At 56.7% G+C, this 21,433-nt stretch overlaps 3 protein-coding genes across 3 annotated transcripts in view; all 3 read left to right on the forward strand.

Moving 5' to 3' along the window:
• Window positions 1-259: 259 nt before the first annotated feature.
• Window positions 260-4,204, forward strand: LOC109443392 (uncharacterized). The gene is given in 3 exon segments (XM_088798891.1): window positions 260-477; window positions 480-2,504; window positions 2,577-4,204. Coding segments are annotated over 3 exon segments (3,678 nt in total). The 5' UTR covers window positions 260-452.
• A 3,231-nt stretch (window positions 4,205-7,435) lies between these two features.
• CAMKV (CaM kinase like vesicle associated) lies at window positions 7,436-19,439 on the forward strand. Its single transcript, XM_019723822.2, has 11 exons — window positions 7,436-7,743; window positions 15,022-15,130; window positions 15,241-15,372; window positions 15,544-15,618; window positions 15,809-15,947; window positions 16,064-16,184; window positions 16,339-16,414; window positions 16,523-16,659; window positions 16,820-16,898; window positions 17,152-17,239; window positions 17,516-19,439. The coding sequence occupies exons 2-11, from the start codon at window positions 15,036-15,038 to the stop codon at window positions 18,095-18,097; spliced, it is 1,524 nt and encodes a 507-aa protein (XP_019579381.1). The 5' UTR covers window positions 7,436-7,743; window positions 15,022-15,035; the 3' UTR covers window positions 18,098-19,439.
• Window positions 19,440-19,574: 135 nt separating this feature from the next.
• The window catches only part of TRAIP (TRAF interacting protein), a 28,122-nt gene continuing 26,263 nt past the window's right edge, over window positions 19,575-21,433 (forward strand). The window contains exon 1 of the mRNA XM_019723823.3: window positions 19,575-21,078. Within this exon, the coding sequence (XP_019579382.1) occupies window positions 20,981-21,078 (98 nt within the window). The 5' untranslated portion in view covers window positions 19,575-20,980. The remainder of the gene's footprint in view (window positions 21,079-21,433) is intronic.

The following is a 21,433-nucleotide window of genomic DNA, read 5'->3' on the forward strand; positions in this document are numbered from 1 at the left end:
CAAAGGGCCTCACGTCAAATGCTTGGAACTGCATCCCTGGGTCAGGGCTGAGTCTCAAGTTGCCAAATGGGAAATGAGAAAGAGCCAAGTCTGGTATCTAAGGTAGACTGGGCACCCAGGGGCTTCCTCAATGTCTCCCTTGCCTACATTTCTCCCTGGGCCTTACACTGCCCCCCTGCTTCTAGGGCACTGCCTTCACTCTAGGCTGGCCTGGGCAGAGTGGTCACCTGGTTGGTAAGAGGAGAGCAGGCCGGCCTAGAATTGGCAGGCTTTACCAGGCTCCCTGGGCCTTTCTGTCTCCCAAGGTTCCCTGGGCAGGCCCCCATTTCTCAGGGGGGTGGGCCCCCTGGTTTCCTACTCTGTCACCACCCCCAGGCCACCAGCAGCTGTGATGTGTGGGGTTGCCATGGCAGCGACGTGGGGGAAGAGCACCCAGGGCATGGAGCAGGACTATGGAAGTAACCAAGAAGGTGGGGGCCTTGATCCATCAGACCCCCAGAGCCACCCCTCATCCAGAAGCCAGAAACTGGGCGGTGGCCTCAGCGGGTCCCAGGGACCATGGATAAACTCAGAGTCTGAATACTTCAGGCAGGGGTTGTCATTATCTACCAAGGCCATCACTGATGGGGCCTGTGGCCCAGCCTCCCAGGCCCACACCCCTGAGTCCATTCACCAGGCACTCCAGGACCCTGCTGAGGTTAGCTCCCAGTGTCGCTATGAGCTGGCCTCCCAGGATGCCCTGAGACTCGCCTCCACTAGCCTGATTCCAAGCGCCATCGTGGGAGCCCAAGTGCATCTTGTCATGGAGAATGGGACCATGGCCTTACCCTTGTGCACGAGCAATAACAGCACCAGTGACGTGGCCCAGCATGGATTCTGCTGCTCCCGATTTCAGATTCAGCTTGCGAGGGAGGACAAGACTCCAGCAAAAGTCCTGGTAGGCTGGGGCAAAGGCCCCTGCAGCCCCGACCAGATAGTCCCCTTGGGTATTATGAAGAGCCAGTGGCTACCCTGTTGCCTTTCAGTGGAGGATGGCTCAGCTGCAGCCCAAGATCCTCTTCTGGCTCCAGCCCAAGATCAGGGCCAGGGTGAGTGCCTATGTCCAGCTCAGGCTCCTCCAACTCCAACTAAGGCAAATACTCCAGCTCTGGATGCAACCCCAATGCCAGCAGCAGTTGAACCTTACAGCTGCAGCCCTGACCACATGACCGATAGCACTGCTATCACCAAGGGCTTGTCCCAAGACAACCTGCTCAGGAAGCGTGGCATCCAACGGTCAATCCCCTCGGAGTCTTCCAAAGTGGTCACATCCTGCCAAGACAAAGTGAATTTCTGTTCTCAGGAGAAACCTCCCACCCCACCACCCACTCTACAAGAGTCCCCAGACCATGCCCAGGAGCTCAAGGTTTCCAGAAGGCAGGTGTTACCCAAGCAGCCCGAGAACCCAGCAGAGAAGTCCCTGGTCTATACCTGTAGGCCAGGCAGCCCCACACCAGTCTCAAGAACCTCAGGCACTACCGAGTCCGCGAGGAATAGCCAGGACATCTACAGGTCTCAGCCAGACCAGCAGCCCCTGAATGTTGGTAACAACTCCTGCTCTAGTGTGCCACTCTCTGCCTACCAAGTAACTGGCCACAAGCAGTCTCCAGTCCAGTCTCCCAGGGAAGCCATGCATATCCCCTCCTCCAGTGCCCCTACTTGCCAGCTCCAGGACTCTGTGGGAGACCATGTGCTAGTGTTTGATATGGCCACAGGCAACACCACGCTGGGGCTGCTGTGCCATGACCCCATGGGCTCACGGGCAGTGCTGGTGGGCTTCATGCCCAGCCACCCATCCGTCTATGCTTCTGAAAATATGCTATCCACCCGACCATTGGCTATGCCCATCCTCTCCCCTGATAACACTCGCTCCAGCTTCTGGCCAACCTTGCCCATGCTGGCCAGCCCTGTGCCCTCCAGCCTCTCATCTGGCAGCTATCGAGAGGTGGCCCTGGTGCCCAAGGAGGCCAGGCTTAACCTGGAGTCATGGGACTCCCCTGGTACTGAGACACCCATCAGGGTGGGGATGCTCACTGGGCCTGTTGCCTTGGGGATGCCACTCCAACTTGGGGAGAGGATACTGAGCCATGTCCATGATCCTGGCTCATCGAAATCTGATGCTGAAAACAATGAATCTGGTCACACCATCTGGATGCTGGATGCCTCTGGGATGCAGGACACTTCGATGATCCAGGCCAAGAAATTGCAGTGGGTGAACTCAGAGCAGACTCCAGAGCCTGCTCCTTCAAGCAAACCCCAGGAGATGCCCAGATCCCTGCTCCAGGAGGATACAGCCAGCCACAACCAGAAAGAGGTCATTACTGCTCACCCTGAAAATACTTGGGCTGAAGCCACTGGGCAGGCCCTCCTTGGTGGTGGGCCCCCACAAGCTGAGTGGCATCCCTTCACTGGACAGCCGCCTCCAACTGGTCAGCCTCCCTTTTCTGAGCAGTGCCTTTTCCCTAGGAAAACCCACTTTTCTGGACAGATTCCCCTAGCTGAGCAGCACCCCTCCACCAAGGAGCCCCCCCTTTCTGATCAGCCCCCTCTCACTGGAACACCTCTTGCCAGGCAGCTTTCTCTCACTGGGCAGTCTCCCTTTTTCCAAGAACCCCCCATCTCCAAAGAGCCAATCCTCTCAAGAGACCCCCCTACCACCAGGGAGCCTGGCCAAGCTTCCATCCTGTGCCAGGAAAGTGAGTCCTTGGGTCTGCCCACCCATGTGGGGGTACTTCGGGTGCCCCAGAACCCTGAGAAAATCTGTGTCTATGTGAGCAGAGAAAAGGTGGGTACCAGTGCTGCCCCAAGCTCCAGCACACATTGGCTCTCATCCTGGCAACATGACAGCTCTCACGGGTCCCAGGAGCAGCAGCTCTCCCCGGTTACATTCACCACACCTGGCACTGGCTGTAAGGTCTTACCCATGGCCATGGTGGGCACTGAGGTGCAGGGTCCCCAGTCCAAGCTGACAGCTGAAGACATTACAGACTCGACCACGGTCACACACCTTGGCCTGCTTCACGGGGCCTACGATGAGCTGGTGTCCACCATGGATGCTCTGCCAGAACAGTCCCCAGTGCTTCGCCGCCACTCACTGGGCCCCTACCAGGACATGGCAGCCGTGGTAATTGACACAGGCACAGGTTTCACCAAGTGTGGACTGGCTGGAGAGGACCATGTCTTCAGTGTGGTGCCCTCATGCATCCAGCTGCTACAGCAGCTAGTCCAGGGCCAGCCCAGGTATGCGGTGCCTGAGAACCGAGAGGGATCCTACTCAGTGCTGAATCGAGGCGTGGTCTCTGACTGGGATGCATTGGAGATGCTGTGGCAGCACGTGTTCTACTGCAGGCTAGGCATGCAGCCTGAACAGCTGGCAGTACTTGTGGCCGACTCGCCCATTTCCCCGAGCACCAACCGAGAAAAGGTGGCCGAAATACTCTTTGAGCGTTTCCATGTGCCAGCTATGCAGACAGTGCACCAGGCCCTGCTGGCGCTCTATGCTTATGGGCGCACCACTGGGCTGGTGCTGGGCAGTGGCTATGGCACATCCTATGTGGCACCCATCCTCAGTGGGGATCTGGCCCCACGTGACACCTACCGGCTGGATGTGGCTGGTGCTGACCTCACTGAATACATGGCTCAGCTACTGCTGGCAGGTGGGCACTCACTGCCCAAGGCAGGGCTGGTCACACAGATTAAAGAGGCCTGCTGCTACGTGGCCATGGATGTGACAGCTGAGATAGCCCGCACCCAGGGTCAGGCCGGGGTGGACTTCGTGCTTCCAGACAAGCAGGTCATCACTCTGGGCTCTGAGTGTTTCTGCTGCCCTGAGGCCCTCTTCCAGCCCAATCTGCTAGGCCTCAACCAGCCAGGCCTCGCACAACTAGCCCTCCTAAGCATCAGCCAGCTGGAGGCCAAGCAGCAGGAGCAGCTGTTGGCCAATGTGGTACTAGACGGTGGCAGCACCCTGGTAAGAGGCTTTCCTGAGCGCCTGAGACAGGAGCTGGGCCCCCGTGCCACTGTGCTGGACTCTCCCCACCGTGTTGTTGCCGCTTGGATTGGAGGCTCCATCATGGCATCCCAGGACTCCTTCCAGAGCCTGTGGCTCAGCCGCCGTGAGTATGAGGAGGAGGGCCCACGGGCCATCTACAAGTACCATCTGTGAGCACATAAAAGTTCTGGTTCTGCTTATTTTGAGCACTGTGGCATGTTTTAGGCCCAAGGTGGTATGGAAAGGGCAGGAGTCCCGGGACAGGGTCAGGGATGGGGGTCTTGGCACTCCTAAGGCACACCCTGCCTCTGCACACTGGAACTCCATGGGTCCTGGCAGCCTTTTCTAGAGAGCCCCAGAGCCCCTTGGCATTGGCTTTGGTCTCACCTGACCTTTACTGAACCCCAAGGGCAAACACAGAGAATGGCTGCTGTGGGTTTTGCCCCGTTGCCCTGGCGACAAGCGCAATTACCCTTGATTGCCAGCTGGTTGCCATGGCAATTTCAAACATAATGTAATAACCCACACAGCCTGGAGTGAGTCATGGGGGGGCAGCCCCCTCCCCTAGCTCCAGAGGAAAAGACTACTTGCCCTCCCCCATCTTGGGCCCTCTACAGGGGGGCTGAGACCAGCAACATAGACAACAGCCCAACAGTTCCAAAGATGGCTGGGAGCCTGGAGCATTTGGTGTCCCCAAAGGACAGTCCCTGTCAGAGTCTTGGCTTCTTGGGGTAGCTGGCCTGGTAATGCAGGTACCTCCTAAAGTCTGAACCTTGGCTGGAGCTCTACACTAGGTTGGCAGGGGTTTCTGTCCACCAGTCAGAATATGAGGGTATAGGAGTGCTGGCTTTGGTGCCCTGGAGCAGGAAGTTAGGGTAGGGGGCAGATAAGTCCTGGCCCCTGAGGGGTGGGGTACAACCTGAGCTGGGGGTGAGGCTCTGACCTGCTTTGTATGCTCTGTGGATACAGGAGCTCGCACCTTATCCTGCCTCTCTGACTATCTAGCTCTGGTGGGAGCCAGAACAGTCAACTTTGGGCTCCCTTCTCCTCTTCAGCCTTCCAACCCAGGCAGCCCCTGCCCGTAGCATGGCCAGGGTACAGGCCTCCTCAGGAGATCCTCATAAAGGATACGGGGCAATGCCAAAGCCAATTGCTCTTGCTCTTACCCCAAACTGCCCCGTGTTAGGGCCTCCCGCTATCCCTCTGGCCGGGGAGGGGGTGGGGGGGCGGTGGCTAGAAGCCACAGCCCCTGACCTTGTCTGGCTCTGAAAGGGAAGGTAGGAATGAAGCTCTGTCGTCCAGTCCATAGTCTGGAAGAGCCCTCAGCTGGTGTTGCTACTTCCTGCCCAGAGAGGGCAGTTGGAGATTGAAGCCAAAACAATAAAGCCCTGCCTTGCCTGTGCTTCTCTGGGTGGAGACTGAGGGACAAGCCATGGCCCAGTCTCAACCCTGGGTTCGTGTCTTTAGGTTACCCTCTCCACAGAGAGCAAAGACCTGGCTACACCTCCCTGCCCTCGCACCCCACTGCCCCCCACCTGAGAGTGAGGGGCTACCCTAGGTGGACGACTAGAAACAACCGATGACATAGGGTCATCACAGCCCCTGCCTGCCGCTGGGCATAGTCCAGCCTCTTCCCATGTCCTGCCCTCACAACCCTGATTCAATCTCCACAATCCGAGGCCTGTGTTAGGCAGGAAGGGGACCAGTGTCTCCAGGGACCAGTGGCTCCAGAGACTAGCTATAGCGTCCGTGAGCACGTGCGAGCAAGCATGCCTGGGTGCACACAGAATGCAGACACACGTGCCCCTGGGCACCACTGCACACATTGTGCTAATGCCTTCTCCTTCAGCATAAGAGCGCAAACGCACAGACACACTTACACGTGTGCACATATACCCTGCCACGTGCTCTCACCCACAGACACATGGAGTGTGCACAGGACCAAGAAGAGGTGGAGCATTGCCAGCAGGAGGCAGGGCTCCCGCAGCCACCTTTTCCCCTGCCTCTAAGTCCCTTGTTCCAGCCTCTCCTCAGCTCAGCTTCTCCATGCCTGGATATCTATGACCCCAAGGTCATGGAAAGACAGAAAACACGTGTGACATGTGTGGGGTTGGCAAACCATGTCTCGGCTGCACCATCCAACTCAGAGAGCCATTGTTTCAAGGACAGCGGGCAAACAGGAGGCAGGACTGCATGCTAGGCTGTTCCTTCATTCTACAGACAGGAACTGAGCATACCGAGATGAGACACAGTCTCTGCACTGCAGGTGCCCAGCCTGCAAGGAGATTCCTACCTAGTAGTGGGATTGGTGCCATGACTGAGACCACTCAGAGGTGGCACCAGCCTGGCCTGGGACAGGTGACTCAAAGCCAGGGAAGGAAATGAAGGGCTCCTTAACAATCCCTCTGTAGGAAGATATTGAGGGGCCTTGTTTGAACAGTCACAGTCATTTGCCAGGCTAGCCCTTCAGCCCCAGCCCCAGCTTCCTCACATGGGCAGTCACTCTGTCAGCAGCATGGGGAGCCATGCAGGGGAGACGGACTCAGTATGGTAAAGGGTTTGAAGATGGCCGCACCCAGGATGGGGTTAGAAGGCTCGCTGGAAAGGTTGGGTTGGGTGGATCCCCCAGCTCCAGGCACCGAGAAGCCTAAGTCTGGCCTTCAGATACTGGCCTCAGGGCTTGTGAGGGGAGCAGGGCAAGCACTGGGTCCATGTGCCTCCCCAACAAGGGACAGAGAAATGGCCAAGGACTTCCTTTAAAGCTTCTGCCTGGTAGTTCTCAGCCTCCTCCAGTCAGAGGCTGGGTATGGTCAGGGGCCAGGTCTCCTGTATCCCCACATCCCAGCCCAGGCCGTTGATGGTGATTCTGCTCATGAAGTGTTTGAGGGTGATATAACTGGGAAGAAAGCAGATTCCACACCATGCCATAGGTGACTTTTATAGCTTGAAAAATTCAGTGCTACGTAGTAGGGACAGACTGGGCCAGCCACCCTGGCTGGAACTTGGTGATGGGAAAGATTTTGGCCTTGCAGGAATGGAGGTTGGGGTGGAAAGGAGACTGCCACCATGGTCTGGAGCCCCCACTGGCCACTTGCACAACCCACTCCTAGTTACGGGATGCTAGTCTATAGCGCAGCTTGCGCTAGCGACTGTCCACTTGGTTCTTCTAAGCGGGTTCCACCCTTAGGGTCAGGTTTTGGGAGCTGGGCAGAGCGCCAGTCCCCCCGGGACACTACCTGCCAAGAGATTCCTGTGCAGCTTTAGGACTCAGGCTTTCCCCACACTTCACACTCCCCAGCCCCTACAATGGGCATAGGAAGAAGGCCCCTCCAATAAGCCCTGTGGCGCAGTCAGTCCCAGGGCCTAAGGGAGCCCTTTGATAGCCTGGCCCGGGCCGGGCAGCCCAGTGCTCACCGACTCCGCTGCCACCCCTGGTCCGCCTGCATTCGAGTGGGATTCGGGCCTTAAGCTCGGTCAGGGTCGGGGCGGAGCCGGTTGAGGGAGGCCCCGCCCCCAGCCCGCCCCCGGCCCGGGGTGCAAATCCGGTGCGGGCGAGCGGCGGGAGATGCTGGAGGTTCGCGAGCCCAAGCGGCTGCAGCTGGCGCCGCGTCTGGCCCGCGTGCCCGGAGCTGATTCTGCCCGCTGACCCCGGAGCCCTCGGAGCCCCCACTGAGCCCGCGATCGCTTCTTCCTGTGATCAACCGGCGCTGCAGGTGAGGGCGGGCCGGGCGGGGGAGCGTCCCTGGGACGCACGTTGTGAGGTCTTGGGGGATTAGGTCTCTGGTCGCCTAATGTACAGGGGACCCGCGAAGGCTTGGGGCCCCTGCGGGGGCAGAGCACACAGGCTGTGCAGATTTGGGGGCCCGCGTGCGGGGTTGGGCTAAAGTTGCCTGTCACCTCTGACAGCTCTGGGGTCCCAGGGGAAGCCTCTGAGCCTCAAGTCCAGGCGAATCTCCTCTTCCTCGCTCCCCCCGCCCTCACCTTGTCCACCCCGCCCCCGTCTCGCTGGGCTACTAATTGTGAAAACATTAACCCTCGGACATTTGTGGTGCCCCATGGCGGGGGGCGGAGGGTGGGTAGGGGCCGAGGGCTGAGTGGACCCTCCTGACTCCCAGAGCCGCCTCCAGCCCCTCCCAACTGCCCCCGCCCCCCTCCCTCTCTCAAAGCAGTCACTAATTTCCATGACAACGGAGAGTTCTTTATGGGCGACAACCTGGAGGGGGCTGGGCGGGGCTGCGGGAGTGGGGGAGGGGGCTCCAAGCCCCTGGGGACCAGTAGCGCCCGAGGCAAGATCCAGTTTTCAAGCCTTAACGTGGGGCCCAGCCGGGGTCCAGGACACCGACTCAGCGCTGGGTGGTGGGGGTGGGGGACACACATGTCTCGCTGGGTGGTGCGGGGCTTGGTGCTCACACGTGTGCCTCCCGCATGTGTGTTGCTGTGCCAGCGGGGGCGAGTCAGCAGCACTGGGAAGGGGGTCAGGGTGGCACCGCGGTGGGAAGCAGGGCCATGGCCGGGGCAGGTGGACAATAAGCCAGTGAGTTTCTGCCTTCCCCAACCTGTAATGTCTGGCAGAGACCCTAGGCTCTCCCAGCCCCCCATAGCTCTGCCAAACTGCTTTTGTCTGCACCCCTTAGGAGAGCCTGCTCCACCGGGTTCTCTCCTGGGGAGCAGGGCCCTCTGTCCCTCACCAAAAGCTCAGTCTACAGCAGTCCAGCTCCTGTCCTGCCACCCTCCTCCAAGGCCCAGTCTTTGAACCCCCCAAGGACCACCTGCAGAGACCTGGTGCCCTCCCCTCTCATTTGATTCCTGTCAGCTTTAGCTGTGTGTTGGGCCTCAGTTTCCTCATCTGGGATAATGGTGTCTCCACTTCCCTCAGTGTCAAGCAGAGGTCCCTCTCCATTTACAGCATTTGGTGTGGACCCCTAGGTGCCATAGGCTGCCTTTCCCATATCCACCTCTGGCCCTCCTCTTCAGTCCATATCCTGGCCACCACTCACTAGCAGGCAATCAATCAGTCCTTGCCCTGGGAGAAGGCCACTGAGTCCATGATCTCCATCCAGGGAAACTAAGGCAAGGGGAGGTGGGGCTGTGCAGTTGTTTTCCTGTTTCTAGGTTGCTTAGGGTGCTGTTTCTGGCTCTCCTGACAGGATCCACTGTTGGGAGGGGGACAGCAGTGGCAGAGAATTAGGCTGAGCTGCAAGAGGGGCCCTGGGGACCTAAGGCCTAGAGAGGATAGCAGAAGGGGGCCGGGGGTGTGGCTGGGGAGTCCAGGCATAGCTGGGCCAGCTGAGAGGAGGGCTGTGAAGGGAAGCAGCCAGGTCTCCGAGCTTCATTTCCATCCCCCACACTGGTGCCTTCCCCACGTGGGACCTGCCTTACCTAAGCTGCTGTGATGACGGGGAGAGGGGCTGAGGAGCTGCTCTGACTTAGGCGACTGCAGCAGCTGGCTTCTTCCTTCAAGCTAAGGGTGCTTCCCTCACCAGGTTCCCTGCATGTGTAAGGGGTACAGGAGGGTTCAGTCTCAAAGTCCAGGTACCAGGCAGCAGCTCCTGGCCCAGGTGTTGAGAGCACATGGCCGTGGAGGCCCTAGGGCTCTGTTGGGCACCCATAGGCACCTTCAGAACCCGATGCTCACCTCCCCCCCCCCCGTGGCTGCATCCTTTTTACTCTGTCGCCTCTTTGCTTCCCTTCCATCACAGGTTGTGCCTTTGTCTCTCTGTGTTCATGTCTCTCTTTCTCTTTTTATAAGTCTCTCAGTACCTCCACCTCCCCTTTCTTGATAGGGACCAGGGTCACAGAACCCATGGGGAAGGAACCAGGTCAAAGCCTCAGGGAATTCTTTGAGAAGGGGTTTGGCCAACACTTCTCCCTCCCCCTCCTCTTGTTTTAAAACTTCCATCACCATTGTAACCGTTTGCTCTAGAGCCTTCCCCTGCATTTCCCCTCCTCCACCCACAGGGAAGAAGGGACCCCAGTGGGTTTTCCTTTAGGATTCAAAGGTGCCCAGGAGGGGTCAGCTGGCTCTTGACTCTGCCTGCATATGAGGGTTGAACTTTTTGATGGCAGCACTGGATGGCATACCCACCCCTGAGACTGGAGGCCACACACACACACACACACACACACACACACACACACACACATTTCCTCATTAGATGGCAGAGGGTCAGCAGCAGGAACTATGGACCATGGTTTAGCTAGAGCATGAGGCCCAGCCAAGGCAGCCCCCTGCCCAGTTTCCTGAAGCAGCTGGATGGTAGGCTAGAAGCTCGGCTCTGCCTCCTGACACCAGACCATGAGAGTGAGGTCTCTATTTCCCCTGGTCCTGCGGGTGAGGCTTCAGCAGTGGGCCTGCAGGGCTCGGGCCTGAGCATGTCCACTGCAAACCCAGCCCCAGTCCCTGAGAAAGGAAAGCAGGGAATGGGTGTGTGTGTGTGTGTGCCCGCAGGCTGGTGTTCACAGCTGCCACTAAATCGGGAGGTGTTGCCCACAGTTGTTGGGAGGCAGCTGGAGGCCTCCTGGGCCCCTCCTGGCCTCCCCAGATTTGCTGCAAGCTCTGGAGCCCCACGTGGCAGAGAAGCAGGGCAGCAGGAAACTCCTGTTTATGGCTAAGAAAGGTGGGGCCTGAACCAGGCTGACCCTAGTGGAGGAGGGGACATGACCCCTAGGTGGGACCTCTGGGCCTCTGGACTGGCCTCTGTCCCACTCAGGCTTCCCCTGGGCCAGACTTGCCTTAGGCTGCAGTAGGGTCCCTAGAGGACCCTTTATTACCGGGGCACCAATGGGCAGGGGCTCCCTCAGAGTTGCCTGAGGCTCGTTTGCCTGAGCCCAGTGGTCAGACTGGAGAGTGCTTGGCCCTCAGGCTGACTTAGAACCAGCTGGAGGGCAGTGGCAGTACCCTGCTCTGTACTTTCCCCAAGTTCCCTTTGGACAACCCCCTGTGCACACCATTTAGTTTCTCAGCAGAGAATGGGAAAAGCCACATCTCTAGGGAAATGGGACTCCTGTGCTCTCCCATGTCCAGTGTGGACCTGAGGCAGAGCCCAGGTCCTCTGTTGCTGGAAGGAGAGCTCTCCACTACTGGGTGTTGAGTCTGGGCTCTCCAGGCCATGGGAATGAGAAATGCAAACCCCTTTCTTCCCGGCCATCCAGTTCTTGAGGCTGTCCCTTGGCTGCTTCTCCCAGCTTCCAGACCAGGGCCCCACCCTGTTGCAGGCAGGTGCTAGGGCCTTGGTGCATATACCGGCAGCCTCCCAGGCAGCAGCGGTGGGTGGCAGATGGTACAATGGAGGGGGTAGAGGGGACCAAGGCGCTAATCTGCAAGGCCCCCCCTTTCTTCTCACTTTGCCCTGGGGCCAGATTAGGGGTGGAAGCAAGTGAGCACAGTGAGACTGGTGAGAAGAAGCGACTGGCTGGGATCAGGGCAGCCTTGGTAGGGGGGAGGCAGATCCGTCCCAGCTCTGGCCATGAAGCTTTAAGACATGGCTTCAGGCTGATGTGACTGAGCAGAGGCCCGGATTTCGGTGATGGAGACAGACCTCAAGAGCAGCCCTGGTCCCTATGGGCACAAATACATGTTCATGGTGAAAAGCTGGGCCAAGATCAGGGACAGGCGTATAGAGAACCTCCCACGCCATGCGTCAGAGCAGGGAGCTAGTGGGGTGGGGTGGGGGGAGGTGGAGGTTGTGGAAGGGATTTCAGAGAAGGGCCATTTTGAGTCTGGAGCCTCAGGATTGATTTAGATAATCTGTTGCACAAGCAACCTTATAATGTCAGAAATCAGAGATTGGTATAATGTCAGAAAGAAGAGATTGAGCCCTGTTGCCGGTACCTGGCTCAGGTGGAGGCTGTTCCACAGGGAGGCCAAGATGGGCAGTGTCCACACGTCCTGCCATGGAGTGGACATTGTTGAGCTGGCAAGTCACCTGTTGTTGGATGTTTAGGTAGTTGCTGATTTTTTTCATGTTATAAATAACTCTGCTGTGACAAATAGGGTACTGATGGGAGGCTTTGGGGGAAGGGCACTCCTGCCAGAGGGAATGGTGTAAGCAAAGCCACAGAGCTGGGACACGGGTCCTCCCAGCCCTCCTGGGGGACCTGCAGGCTGAGGTACCACCCTCCTGCCCAGTACATAGCCTTGGATTCCAGCCTGGGAAGGGAATAGCTGCACATAAGGGAGGACTGATGTAGCCCCCACCCCCTTCCCCCCTCCGATTGTTAGGGCATAAAGATGGGTGGCCGGCAGTGGTGGGTGGCTGTGCTTCTGCTGTCAGCTGTGAGAGTGGGATTCCAGCCACATGCTCCTCCCCAGCAGACACAGGAGCATGTTGTGACCATGGTGGCAAAGACACGCAGTCGGGGACGATCTTCAAAGCTCTCTTGTTCGCCTCTGCAGTGTCTCACAAGATGGCTTGAGCCCTGGCTGGAATCACGCTGATGAAATGCATTAGTGTTCCCTGAGCCCAAACAACCCAGATGAGGGAATGGTGGAATCTGTTCCCTGATGCTGAGGGCAAATTTGAGAGAGAACTTTCAGGACTGTGACCCCTGGGAAGTGGATGCCTCTGCCTGGGAGGAAGCAAGCAGCAGCCATGGGGCTTGTGTGGGTCCTGGCCTTTGATGCCGGCTGGCAGAGTCCCCCTGACCCAAGCTCCTTCCTCTGGTGGTGGCTTCCTCCCTTCTCCACTACCGTGTGGCTCTGAGTGACTCCGGGTAGGGGAGCATCTGGTATTCAAGGCCCCAGCCCAGGCCCTGTGATCAGCAAGTGCTAATCGGTGTGGAGGGACAATATGCACAGTCAGCAGAGACAGAGCAGTTTGAATGCAGCTTCGGTGCAGAGCTTTCTGTAGCCCCAGTGTCACACCGACCAGGCATTATGTTGGCAGCCTGGGTCAAGTCTGCGAAGGTCCCAACACTGTCCCAACTCCCCTCCAGAAGTTTACCTCTGAGTAAAGACTATGAGTCCCTTTTCTTTGGGTGCTGGAGCCGGTCCACTCAGCACCACAGGTGAGGATTGGGCTGGCAGGGTTGCAGGCCCGTGGGGTACCTTGCCCCAGGTGCCAGAGTACCTGGAGCCCACTGTAGTCAACTGTGGTCACCCTTGTGGCCTGGGACACCCCCCCCTGTCCAGAGGCCTCTGCCCTGGACCTGAACTGCCCAGGTATCCTGTGGGCGCTGGCAGTGAGGCTCTAGGCAGCCTTGTCTCGCTTTTCTGGACCCTCAGCCCTGCAAGCCTCCTGGAAAATCCTTCCCCTCTAAGGCCCGGCACTGATGCTGCTTCTTCCTCAAAGCCTGTCCTTGCTTCTCTACTCGGATGGGGGTTCTCCCTCTGAGGGATCCCCCAAGTACTGTGCGTGAATGCAGTGCTTATTACCGTGTTTTCCTGAAAATAAGGCCTAGCCAGACCATCAGCTCTAATGTGTCTTTTGCAGCAAAAATTAACATAAGACCTGGTCTTATTTTACTATAAGATTGGTTCTATAATGTAATGTAATGTAATGTAATGTAACATAACGCAACGTAATATAACATAACATAATGTAATACAATACCGGGTCTTACATTAATTTTGCTCCAAAAGACGCATTAGAGCTGATTGTCCAGCTAGGTCTTATTTTTGGGGAAACATGGTACATGCATAAAAGTAATCATAGTAAAAATCCTAACAGAAAGTTAATAAACAAAAGATATAAACCTGCCTCTCTGACACCCAATTCTTTGCCCCAAAGAGAACTCTTACTTTCTTAGTTGTCCTTCCAGAACAGGATTTGAGTGCACAGCAGTGTAGAAACTTTAAAACATTTACCAAACAGCAGCACCCTTTACCCACCTCCTTGTTCCTGGCTTTGTCACTTACCAGTGTATCTTGGAGACTGGCCACAGCATATTTCAATCTACTCTTTTTTTTAAATAGCTACCAAGTATTCTTCAGTATGGGTGGCCATCATTTTTATTAACATTTTTTATTGTGAAATTAACAAAAATCTAGGAATGTGCTAAAACTTGTATGTATGTTTTTACAAATTATTATAAAGCTATGAAACTGCCACTCGGGTTCAGAAATTGGCCCAACAGAATCAGCCAGTTGTCCTGACTCAATCATAACCCCTTTCTTTCTCTTAGAAGGACTCATGGTGTTTATTTCCTAGCTTTTCTTTATAGTTTTACCATTATGTTTATATCCTTAAACAGCATAGGTTAGTTCTGCCTGTTTTGAACTCTGCATTGATTCCACATAACCATAGTATATACATTCATTTATATCTTTACCACTCAACACTGTGAGATTCACCTTGTGGTTGGGTATCGCTGTAGCTACTGCTTTTCCATTGTTGTGTGGTATTCCATTGTGTGACTATACCATAATACATACACAATATCACAATGTTGACCAAGTTGTTAGTAATTATGACTATGGCGAGTATGAGCATTCTTGTAGGAGCCTCCTAATGCACAAACGTGTGCATTCCCATAGGGCACATGTTTAGCAGTGTGATTGCTGGTTCACAGGACGTGTTCAACTTCCAAAGTTTTAGCAACCTGTTTTCCAAAGGGGAGACTTGTCCTCCACTAGCATTGCTCATGTTCTCTGCATCTTTGCCAACACTTGGTATCTTCTGACTTTCGGAGATGATTATCTGATGGATGGGTGGTTATAGCCCCCTTCATCTGCGAAATGGCTGAAATGTAAAGAAATCATTTGATCAATCTTCTTTTCAGTGTATATGATGTAAAGTGATTCCCTGATATGTCAGTTTAATACATTTTTCATAAGTGGGGCGCTTGTAGTTCAGACAGCCAAGCTGAGTGGCTGGAGGTGTGGCCATAAAAGCAGGGGTAGGATCTGAGCCTGCCAACTCTCTGGCCCTTCCTGCCCCGGACTCTGCCCCTGGCTTGGCCTGAGCCAGGCTGGTGTCCCCCAGAGGCAACCTCTATGTTGTGGGGAGAAGTGGGGAGCAGTAGAGCTGATCCAGATCCCATCCTGCCTGCAGCTCAGAGCCTGGCAATGCCGTTTGGGTGTGTGACTCTGGGCGACAAGAAGAACTATAATCAGCCGTCGGAGGTGACTGACAGATATGATTTGGGACAGGTCATCAAGACGTGAGTGCTGGTCTGGTGGGGCAAGGGTGGGTGGGCAAAGGCTGGGGAAAGGGGAGTGGAGTGCAGCCCACGCTGAGTCTGGGGCTGAGTGGGGTGCCTGCCGGCTGCAGTGAGGAGTTCTGTGAGATCTTCCGGGCCAAAGATAAGACGACGGGCAAGCTGCACACCTGCAAGAAGTTCCAGAAGCGGGACGGCCGCAAGGTGCGGAAGGCGGCTAAGAACGAGATAGGCATCCTCAAGATGTAAGTCTGGGGCTTGGGGGTGGGCGGTGGGGTAGGAGGTAGCAGGGCCAGGCTTTGAGGGCAGGGGACTCATGCAGTTCCAGTCTCTGGCCAGTTAGTCTGCTGTGGCAACCAGAGCCTCTCTTACGGGTTCACCCAGCCCTAACTGTTGGCTCTTGTCTCTGCCGCCAGGGTAAAACATCCCAACATCTTGCAACTGGTGGACGTGTTTGTGACCCGCAAGGAGTACTTCATCTTCCTGGAGCTGTGAGTGTGGGCCTGGGGTCCCAGGATTCCTCTGTCTTCTGAAGCCAGGGAAAGCCCCCTTTCTGGACCCTTGGGGTCCCAGGTCCCTGCGCCTTGCCCAGCCAGCTACCTGGTGTGGGCAATCTGCCCAAGTGTTCCTGCCCTGCCCCCGATCCTGCCCACGCCGGGCTCAGGGGCTGGTGTCCCTCAGGGCCACGGGGAGGGAGGTGTTTGACTGGATCCTGGACCAGGGCTACTACTCGGAACGGGACACGAGCAATGTGGTGCGGCAGGTCCTGGAGGCCGTGGCCTACCTGCACTCACTCAAGATTGTGCACAGGAACCTCAAGGTGAGGCCAGAGCATCAGTTGGCAGTCGGTCTGGTGCCGGGGTGGGCAGCACTTTGAGGCCCTCCCCTCATGGAGTCTTTCTCTGCCCACTCACATGCCATTCCTGGCTGGAGCAGCTGGAGAACCTGGTTTATTACAACCGGCTGAAGAACTCAAAGATTGTCATCAGTGACTTCCACCTGGCTAAGCTAGAGAATGGCCTCATCAAGGAGCCCTGTGGGACCCCCGAGTACCTTGGCAAGCAGGGGTGGAGGGGCAGGGGCAGGGTGGTAGACAGCCTTCAAGGAATGGCTCTGGGTAGGGGGGAAGGAAGTCCCCAGGAAGTGGGTGTGAATGGTACCAAGCCTGGCCAGGCCTGATATTGACCAGCCAATTGGTACTACGTTTGCAGCCCCAGAGGTTGTAGGCCGGCAGCGGTATGGACGCCCTGTAGACTGCTGGGCCATTGGAGTCATCATGTACATCCTGTGAGTGGATTGGCGAGTGAGGAGGCTTGCAGCTAGGTGGGGTATACCCCAGGGGGGGGTCTGTGTCCATGGCCTTCCTGGATGATCTTGCCCTCTGGCCCCATGCAGACTTTCAGGGAACCCACCTTTCTATGAGGAGGTAGAGGAAGATGACTACGAAAACCATGACAAGAATCTCTTCCGCAAGATCCTGGCAGGCGACTATGAGTTTGACTCTCCATACTGGGATGACATTTCACAGGCGGGTGAGGAGGTGCCCAGAATGTGGGTAGAGTGAAGGATTGGTGTGGGGGACCTGTTCTCAGCTTCCTCTGCTGGACTCTGCTCCTACCCCCCAGCACATCCATCACCTCTAGACAGTGAGATGGGGTGCCATGCCTAGCCTCTTCCTGGCTTTGTCCCCAGCCAAAGACCTGGTCACAAGGCTGATGGAGGTGGAGCAAGACCAGCGGATCACTGCAGAAGAGGCCATCTCCCATGAGTGGTGAGCAGGGCTTGGGGAGGATGGGAGGAGAGGTCAGGGTTCCCTTGGCCTCTATTCTCCTCACACCTAGCAGCCCCCATCCTGAGGCCTTGGGTGGGGGTTGGGAGGCAGCCAGAGCTCAGGCCAGCCCGAGCTCAGGCCAGCCCTGAGGGGTCTGCTTGATAATCCCCGGATCTCACAAGGAAAGGGCTGCACAGTTTCTCCGTGAAGGCCCATACCCCTTCAGATCTAGACACATTTGCACCCTTTCCAGGATTTCTGGCAATGCTGCTTCTGATAAGAACATCAAGGATGGTGTCTGTGCCCAAATTGAAAAGAACTTTGCCAGGGCTAAATGGAAGGTAAGGCTTGGATGGCTCTTTCCCTGGACTGATCTCAAGTCCGCCTTTCTGGCATCCACAGTTTCTGGCCTGCATCACACACAGGCTTTTCTCCACCCACTGTATGGCTTAAGCTACTATCTTAAGTAGGTGTCCTGAAGCAGCTGGGTGCTTAGCCCTGGGGAGATCAGAGGAAGCCAGGGACAGCATCGGAAGGTCTGGGTTTGGCTTTTGCCGAGGTATGGATCTAGCTTCCGTAAGCCTCACTCTGGGACTTTCTCACTATCTTCCTTTCAGAAAGCTGTTCGAGTGACCACCCTTATGAAACGGCTTCGGGCACCAGAGCAGTCCAGCACAGCGGCAGCCCAGTCTGCCCCAGCCACAGACACTGCCACTCCTGGGGCTGCGGGTGGGGCCACAGCTGCAAGTGGAGCTGCCCCAGCCCTTGGGGGCAGTGCCACCTCAGCCACAACAGGTGATGCTGCTCTTGCTGCAAAGAGTGATAATGTAGTCCCCGCAGACCGTAGTGCAACCCCAGCCACAGATGGCAGCACCACCCCAGCCACTGACGGGAGTGTCACCCCAGCCACCGATGGGAGTATGACCCCAGCCACCGACGGGAGTGTCACTCCAGCCACTGACAGGAGTGCTACTCCAGCCACTGATGGGAGAGCCACGCCAGCCACGGAAGAGAGCACTGTGCCCACCACCCAAAGCAGTGCCACACCAGCCACCAAGGCAGCTGCCACCCCTGAGCCGGCTGTGGCCCAGCCGGACAGCATAGCCCCAGGGGGCACAACAGGCCAGGCTCCACCCTCTAGCAAAGGGGAAGAGGCTGCTGGCTCTGCCCAGGAGTCTCGGAGGGAGGAGACCAGCTGAGTGGGCAGGCTGGTGGGGGGACGGGGACGGGCAGGAGGGTGGGAGAGTGGATGAGGGGCTTTTCACTGTACATAGAGTCACTGGCATGATGCCCTCCTCCCCACCCCCACCCCTACCTCCCAGTGTGGGGCATGTCTGGGAGCCACAGGAGAACAGTCTCCTCTCCTGTGTGTATGTGTGTGAGTGGTGGGCAGGCCAGAGAGACAGGACCAGCCCCAGCCCCTGCATGGATTCCTCGTGGCTTTTCTGTCTTTTGCTAGCTTCACCAGTTTTTGTTCCTTGTGGGATGCTGCTCTAGGGATACTCAGGAGGTCCCTGTTCCCCTTCCCCTTCCCTTTTTGCCTCACAATTCCCCCAGGCAGGCCCTGTAGGTCCCATCCTCTCCCAGGCCCTACACTTGGGTGGCCTTGCCCTGAGAGCTGGTCCTCCAGCGAGGCCCTGTCAGCGGTCTTAGGCTCCTATACATGAAGGTATGTGCCTGTAGTGTGTGGACTGTTCTGGGAGTAGACACAGGCTGGTATAGAGAATGCAAAAATCTAGGGCAGTATGCTTTCAGACAGACTGGTCGCATGGCTGGGGGGACTGCTTGGTAGATCTGGGGGTCCTCAGAAGTTAAAAAGAATGAGGAGGGTAGAAGCTTCCATCTTTGTCCCTAGGAAGCCCCTCCCAAGACACTTGTGCTATTTCCTGCCCTCCTGGGTCCTGCAGTGGGTTGCCCTGTGCTGAGTCCATGAGCCTATATGGGGAAAGAGGAGCAATTAGCAATGAGAACTGGGAGGGCAGAGTGCAGCCCAGCACCTAGTGCACCAGCCTAGCTGGGTCCTTACCCTGGGCCAAACTGGGAGGGCTGATATCCTCTGGCTCTTCCCAGATGGCCCCCCTCAGGATCAGCCCACAGTCCTCTGCATCCCAGGGGGACTGCTCCATGGCAGTATCCCATAGTCTGATTTGGGGGTTTGCCCTTCACAGAGGCAGATTTTCTCTTTCCTGCTTCAATAACAAAATAGGGAGGAGCCCCTTTTACGTCTTTGATCTGCTTCCCCTTCTATTGGGGCTTAGAGACCGGCCCAGGTGCCCCTGAGCCATGCTGAGTTGCTTGTGCTGGGATGAGGAAGTAGAATAAGGCTCCTGTTTCCTGATGTAGGCTCCTGGCAGGTGCCCTTTGTCAGACCCCTCCACATCCTGGGCAGGCAGCCACACTGGTCCCAGCCCTCGCTTGGCACTTTGGTGGCTGTCCTACCCTTCTCCCTGCATGCCTGTGGGTCTGCTCTGGTGTACGAAGGTCAGTGGGCTAAATGTGTGCCTGCTGATCCTGGCAAATAAATGTCACCCTGCCAACGCCTCTGGCCACCCTCTCGCCTTTTCTTCCTCTGTCTTACTGGGGAGGGGCCCCTGGAAGGCAGTGGGGGAGGGGAGAGGCTGGGAGCAGGTTCACAGGTAGTGAGTGGCCTGTGCTCAGTGCCGTGTGGCTTGGGCTGAGGATGCAGGTCATCCTCACTACAGTGTGTTCCTTGGTGGTGGTGGCAGGGTCCTCTGGACTCTAGAAATCCATGTGGGTTGTGGGTCCTGTCCTGGACTTGTGCCAAGGAATAACCTCTGGGCTGCTGTCCTGACAAGTCCTATTGAACAAGGAGTCCTGGTTTTAATTAGGCATAGAACTAGAACCCACCGAAGAGCAGCCACCACAGGGAGAGACCTTGCCTATGACCAAAGTGGGCTTCCATAGATTGGGAGTGGGGCATGGTGGGCATTGCACAAAGGTTCTATGCTGCACTTTGTGATGATTCCTCCTTCCTGGGAACAATACCTGTGCTTTCCACATAGGCCCAGAGGATTCACTCTGGGTCTACTTCAGGTGGAACATATCAGATACTTTATATTATAGGGCGCTACATAAGGTTTCTTCTGGGGAGAGGGGTGTAACACTGCTAAAAATAGTTAACTGAAAACTCCTAAGAAGACTTGTTCCAGCTGGCGCGTCCAGGTAAACTCACCAGGGATGCTGCTCTTTCTCAAGGAAGACCCCAAAGATAATTTTTCTTACGTGTGAGTAGGAGAAAGAGTTTGTTAGTCATTGGCCTATGAAATATCTGGGCCTCCAAAAATTCCAACCCCACTGCAGTGCAGACGCATAACTGATCCTCCTGGGAGCTAAGAGCTAAAGTCAGGGTACTGGCCCTGCTGCCTCCAAACTTAGGGATCGTCAGTCATGCCTTACTTGGTTGGGTAAAGCCAAGGTGAGCTTTGGGTGTCCTGTGTCCATTTTTCTAGGATCACTCAAGAGCCGAGGGCTGACAGGGTGAGCATTTTTTTGGTCTGTGGGAACTGGGGGCTTCCAGCGTACGGTCCAGCACTGCCCAGGGCGCAGGGGAGCCGCTCTCCATCAGGATCATGGTCCCGTTTTCCTACCACCGTGGTCTTGATTCTCCCGAAGTACAAAGAAGGCTGCCCAGAGAGGACGGGGCTGAGGAGCCCTAGCCCGGCGTGCCTCGCACCAGCTCTGGCTTGGGACCGTAACAGCCTGTCTTGATCTAGAAGGTGTCCCAGCGGGCGGCGTAACTGCTTCAGGTCCCAATTCAACTCTGCACTGTTGCGGTACAGTTTGTCTTCCCCGGAGCCAACAGAGCGCTACCGCGGATAAGGTCAGGCCCGCGATCCGCTCTAGGATTCTCTATTGCCGCAGGGCCATTAAGCCCCGCCCCTGAGGGCTCGTCCAATCGGACCCAACCTTCAGGCTCTGCCTCCGCGTTTCGTGTAACCACTTCCGGTTCTGTTCCGGAAGTCGCGCAGTGGAGCCAAATTTGAAGCGAGCCGAGGCGGTGGGGAGCGGCTACGGTCGGTCGCGGTTTCCTTGGCTACCTGAGTCCCTTGAATCCAGTCAACATGCCTATTCGTGCGCTGTGTACCATCTGCTCCGACTTCTTCGACCATTCGCGCGACGTGGCCGCCATCCACTGCGGCCACACCTTCCACCTGCAGTGGTGAGTGACCGCTGTTTCCGGGCTGGGCGCTCGCCCCTGTACCGCTACAGGACTGTGAGGCGTCGGGCCTCTGGATGACCGGTCCCCGGAGCCCAGAACGGTGATGAGGACGGCACTAGACAGAGCCCCACGGGAGGTTCTGGACCTGGGCAGAGAGGGTCAGGGCAGACTTTCCGGCGGAGGTGACATTTGAGTTGAGTCCCGAGGGGGACAGAATTGGTTCAGTGAAAATAGAGGGCTTCATTGATTGGCTTGCAAAGAGATGTGACTTCAAAACTATTAGCCGGGGTGGAGGTGAGCTTTCACCAAATTGACGAGCCCTTTTATTTCTCCGAGGTAGAAACCTGATAGGCGT

Source organism: Rhinolophus sinicus, chromosome 5, assembly GCF_057876585.1.
Source record: "Rhinolophus sinicus isolate RSI-liver-muscle chromosome 5, RSI-T2T, whole genome shotgun sequence".
Lineage (NCBI taxonomy): Eukaryota > Metazoa > Chordata > Mammalia > Chiroptera > Rhinolophidae > Rhinolophus > Rhinolophus sinicus.